We start from the raw sequence: 4,576 nt of genomic DNA, 5'->3' as shown, positions 1-4,576 counted from the left end.
TTGGACTAGATGACCTACAAGATCCCTTTCAACTCTTGTTAATCCGTAATCGGGTGGGCAGAGATGGAAGTTAGCTTGTCCAAACAAACCACCATAGAATCTCCTGGTTCTGTTGTCCTCCGTGCTGAATTTCTTCCAAGCTTAACATGGGGAATTTTGAGGTCTCTTTGCTTCACCTCCTCATTACTGGTAGTCCTCGACTTACAACAATTCGTTTAGTGACCGTTCAAAGTTACAACGGCACTGGAAAAAAAATGGACTTAGGACCGTTTTTCTCACACTTAACGACCGTTGCGGTATCCCCGTGGTCACGGGATCAAAACTCATCGACGCTTGGAAAGCTGACTCATATTTATGACGGTTGCTGTATCTGGGGGGTCACGTGATCCCCTTTTGCGACCTCCCGACAAGCAAAGTCAAAGGGGAGAAGACGGATTCGCTTAACAACCGTGTGAGCGGCTTAACCAACCGCAGGGATTCGCTGAACGACGGCGGCAAGAAGGATCGTCAAAAAGGGGGCAAAATTGACTGAACAAAACGTCTCGCTCGGGAGGAGAAATCTGGGGCTCTGATGTGGTCGTAAGTCGAGGACTACCTGCATTACCTCCAGGAGGTCCATTTTGGGGGGTGGGGGCGGGGGAAAGGTCTGTTCTCCCCAAAATGACAACCGGAACCTCAAGTGACAAAACTCTGCCTTTTTTTAAAGTGACACCCATCCAATGCATTTTTTTTTTTTTAAAAGAGGCAGGGTCTCTCAATCAGGGCCCTGGCGGCCATTTTGACTTTTTTTTTGACTCCCCCCACGCACCAAAGGACACCCTTATTATCAGCCTAAGATTAATGGGAAGACCCCCCCCTTTATTGGGGGGAGAAGATGCGGATTTCATGATGGAAACATGATGGGGATGGGGGTGGGGGTGGGTCGGTGGGGGAGGCCTTCCCAGGGGAGGTGGGTGGGTGGGTGAGTGAGGAAGGCTGCTTTCCATCCCTCCAGAACCCTAAAGGGGAAATTCCCCCCCCCGGTCTGCCCCCCACCCCCGAGGAACCCACACGGATCGTGAATGTCTAGATGGCCTCAGGAGGTCCCGGCGACGCTCAGTGGGAGGGAAATGGAAGACCAAAGGGGTGGAAAGAAACAATAGAGTTCAATTGGGTGGGGGACTGGAGGAATGGGGAAAGGGGGGGGGCTGGGGACATGGGAAGGGGGGGGGCGCGTGGTTTTTATCCGGGAAATCAAAAATTAAATGCAACATTAAAATCTCCAAGAATGCGTAAGGGGACCCTTGAGATGGGCGGGTTTTCGCTTTCGCTGGCAACGCCCCCGTGGGGGGAGCAGGAGGGGGGGGCTGTGGGGCAGCTGCTCCATCACGCCTGGTTGCATCCGATGTCTTGGCTCCAGATCTGTCAAGGGGGGGGGGGGGAAGAAAGGAAGAGAGTTTGAGACGTGGGTTCGAATTTCCCTCTCCCGCCAGGCTTAGTTAGGGTGAAGGGCTTCTCGTCTTCCAGCCGGCCGAATTTTTCCGCTTTTTCTCCTCCGCTGCGCAAAGAGCCACGATAAAAGAGGTTCTATTCAGCATCCGGTCATTTTCCAAGGTCTTGAAATGCTCTCTTAGTCTTAAATATTGCTTGAATCTTCTCCTTCTTTCCTTCCTTCCTCCCTTATTTCCCTCTCTTCTCCCTCTCTCCCCTCTCCTTCCTTCCCATCTCTTCTTCCTCTCCTTCCTCCCTCCTTTTCTTTTCCCTCTCTCCTCCTTCCTCTCTCCCTTTCCTCTTCTCCCCTTCCTTCCTTCCCTCTCTTTCCTCTTCCTTCCTCTCTCTTCCTTCTTTCCTTCTCATTCTTTCCTTCCCATTCTTCCTTCCTCCCTCCTCCCTCCCTTCCTTTTCCCTCTCCTCCTTTCCCTCTCTTCCTCCTTTCCTTCTCATTCCTCCCCCTTCCTTCCTTCCTCCCCCTCCCTTCCTTTTCCCTCTCCTCCTTCCTCTCGCCCTTTCCTCTTCTCCCCTTCCTTCCCCACTCCCCTTCCTTCTTTCCTTCTCATTTTTTCCTTCCAATTCTTCCTTCCTCCCTCCTCCCTCCCTTCCTTTTCCCTCTCTCCTCCTTCCTCTCTCCCCTCCCTTCTTTCCTTCTCATTCCTACCTCCTTCCTTCCTTCCCTCCCTCCCTTCCTTTTCCCTCTCTCCTCCTTCCTCTCTCCCCTCCCTTCTTTCCTTCTCATTCCTACTTCCTTCCTTCCTTCCCTCCCTCCCTTCCTTTTCCCTCTCTCCTCCTTCCTCCTCTTTTCTCTCTTCTCCCCTTCCTTCCTTTTGCTCTCTTCCCTCTCTTCCTTCCTTACTCTCCTTTCCCTTTCTTCCCCCTTCCTTCTTTCCTTCCCATTCCTCTATCCCCCTCCCTTCCTTCCTTTTCCCTCTCTCCTCCTTCCCCTCTCCCTTTTCTCTCTTCTCCCCTTCCTTCCTTTTGCTCTCTTCCCTCTCTTCCTTTCTCCTTTCCCTCTCCCCTTCCTTCCTCTCTCTTCCTTCTTTCCCTCTCATTCCTCCCTCCCTCCTTCCTTCCCATTCTTCCTTCTTCTCCCCTCCCTCCCTTCCTTTTCCCTCTCTCCTCCTTCCTCTCTCCCTTTTCTCTCTTCTCCCCTTCCTTCCTTCCTTCTTTTCCTTCCCCCAATCTCCATAAAAAGACAGCCCTTGAAGACTCTTTGCCAGCAGGCAAATATCCACCCTAAACAGCTCTGGGCTTGGACTTCTGCCTGCGGACTCTCCGTCTCTCTCCTTTGGAGGCTTGGAAGCCGAACGAGATGGATTCCCACGCACCCCATCTGTCCCAGGGATCTGGCCAGACAGACAGACAGACGGAAAAGCGCAAAATCCAATTTCACCGGGAACAAATCAACGGAGACAGAATCCTCTCGGCCATTCTGTGAATTGCCGAATTATCTAACCTCCCGCGGCTAACCGTCTGTATTTTTCTGTGAATGGAGGATTAATATTAAAGCTAAGACTTTAATAGTGCCAGCCATTTGAAGATGGGTGGACTTCAACTCCCAGAATGCCCCAGCCAGCAACGCTGGCTGGGGCATTCTGGGAGTTGAAGTCCGCCCATCTTCAAATGGATATGGTTGGGAAGCACTGCTCTAAGGCAGGGATCTCCAAAGTTGGTCACTTTAAAACTTGTGGACTTCAATTCCCAGAATGCCCCAGCCAGCATGGTCAGCAGAGGAATTCTGGGAGTTGAAGTCCACAAGTCTTAAAGTGACGGGAGAGGAGTTCAGTCAATGTGCATGGGGGAAAAAAATAATAATAATACTGCAAGGTAAGGACTCCAACTCCCAGGATTCCTAGCCAGCGAGCAGAGAGATTTCTGGTTCTTGAAGTCCACCCTGCAGGGGTAACGGCAAAGAGCGACATCTAAGCCAGGTTTGACGTCGCGGGCCCCATTTTGAATCCTTCTGCAGAGCCAACTGGTCGAGGGTCTCCCGGGTCAGACTAGATGACCTCCGAGGTCCCTTCCCACCTCCGTGGTCCTTTCTTCCCACTTCCCAAGGGATGTGGATCTTCCTGTCATCATCCTCTTTTAATGACCCCCATAATCCTTGGCATTGGGGTGGAGTCTGGGCAAACCGAACGGAGCCGAGTATTTACTGGCCAGATGCCGTCCCTGTCACCGATGAGGAGTTTTGTTTTTTTCCAGCAGATATATGTCCTGAAGACAAAAATCTTAAGAATCCCCAATCCATTCTTAGCCTGGCCTCCTCACAACCGCACCTGAGAGAGAGACCCACAGATACTCACATGGATTTGGCCGATGGGAGTTACCAATGAGGTGGGATGTAGCTGTAGGTAGGGGTCCCCTGCGCCCGGTACGTTGGCACTGAGACGGGATGTGCCCCCAGGGCAGTGTGCTGTGGAGTGGTGAGCAGTGTGCCTGCAACGGGGGAAAGGAAAAAAAAAAAAAGAAAAATTAAGGACGGCTGCCGATAAATCCCATCGTTTTCCCGAAGCGTGCCGCTTGACTCGCTGGCTTGAGCCACCTGCAAAACCTCTCCAGCTGGCTGTTTGTCGTAACGGTGGCACCCAGGAAGGAATAGCCAACTCCCTGGAGGATAGGCTCAAGATCCAGATGGATCTCGATGGACTCGAACCCTGGGCACTAGCTAACAAAATAAAATTCAACGTAGAGCAGTGTTTCTCAACCTTGGCAACTTGAAGATGAGTGGACTTAAACTCCCAGAATTCCCCAGCCAGGAGCTACGGAGAAAGATTTGGACAAGGCAGAACTCGGCGCAGCTTCCGGTGACGAAGAAAATCCTATCCCGGTAGTCCTCGACTTACGATCATTCATTTAGTGACCTCCATGGCTTACGACTGTAAATCCGGACTCAAATTCCAGTTGTTAAGTCGAGGACTACCTGTAACGCGTTTTATTCCAAGATAGCAACTTCCGGGATCTGAGGCTCTGTAAAGGCTTAGGCTTTTCAATGCAGGGAGTCCTCTGCTTACGACTGTTCGTTTAGTGACCGGTTGAAATTACAACAGCACTGAAAACAAGAGACTTATGGCCATGGGCTGGCTTGAGCTAAATTTTAAAT

The 4,576-nt window shown here is 51.5% G+C and overlaps 1 protein-coding gene across 4 annotated transcripts in view; it reads right to left on the bottom strand.

Annotated features, from left to right (window-relative positions):
• The window catches only part of FAM168A (family with sequence similarity 168 member A), an 86,640-nt gene continuing 82,064 nt past the window's right edge, over positions 1–4,576 (bottom strand). For 2 of the 4 annotated variants that reach the window (XM_087895732.1, XM_087895735.1), the window contains 2 exons: positions 3,780–3,912; positions 1–1,401 (listed from right to left, as the gene is read on the bottom strand). In XM_087895732.1, the coding sequence (XP_087751858.1) occupies positions 3,800–3,912 (113 nt within the window). In that variant the 3' untranslated portion in view covers positions 1–1,401; positions 3,780–3,799. The remainder of the gene's footprint in view (positions 1,402–3,779; positions 3,913–4,576) is intronic. The other 2 variants (XM_087895733.1, XM_087895734.1) reach the window with 1 other exon arrangement.

This window comes from Pantherophis guttatus, chromosome 5 (assembly GCF_059756535.1).
Source record: "Pantherophis guttatus breed Tessera chromosome 5, ASM5975653v1, whole genome shotgun sequence".
Lineage (NCBI taxonomy): Eukaryota > Metazoa > Chordata > Lepidosauria > Squamata > Colubridae > Pantherophis > Pantherophis guttatus.
The sequence above is the reverse complement of the archived record's forward strand: the minus strand, read 5'-3'. Positions and strand labels throughout refer to the sequence as shown.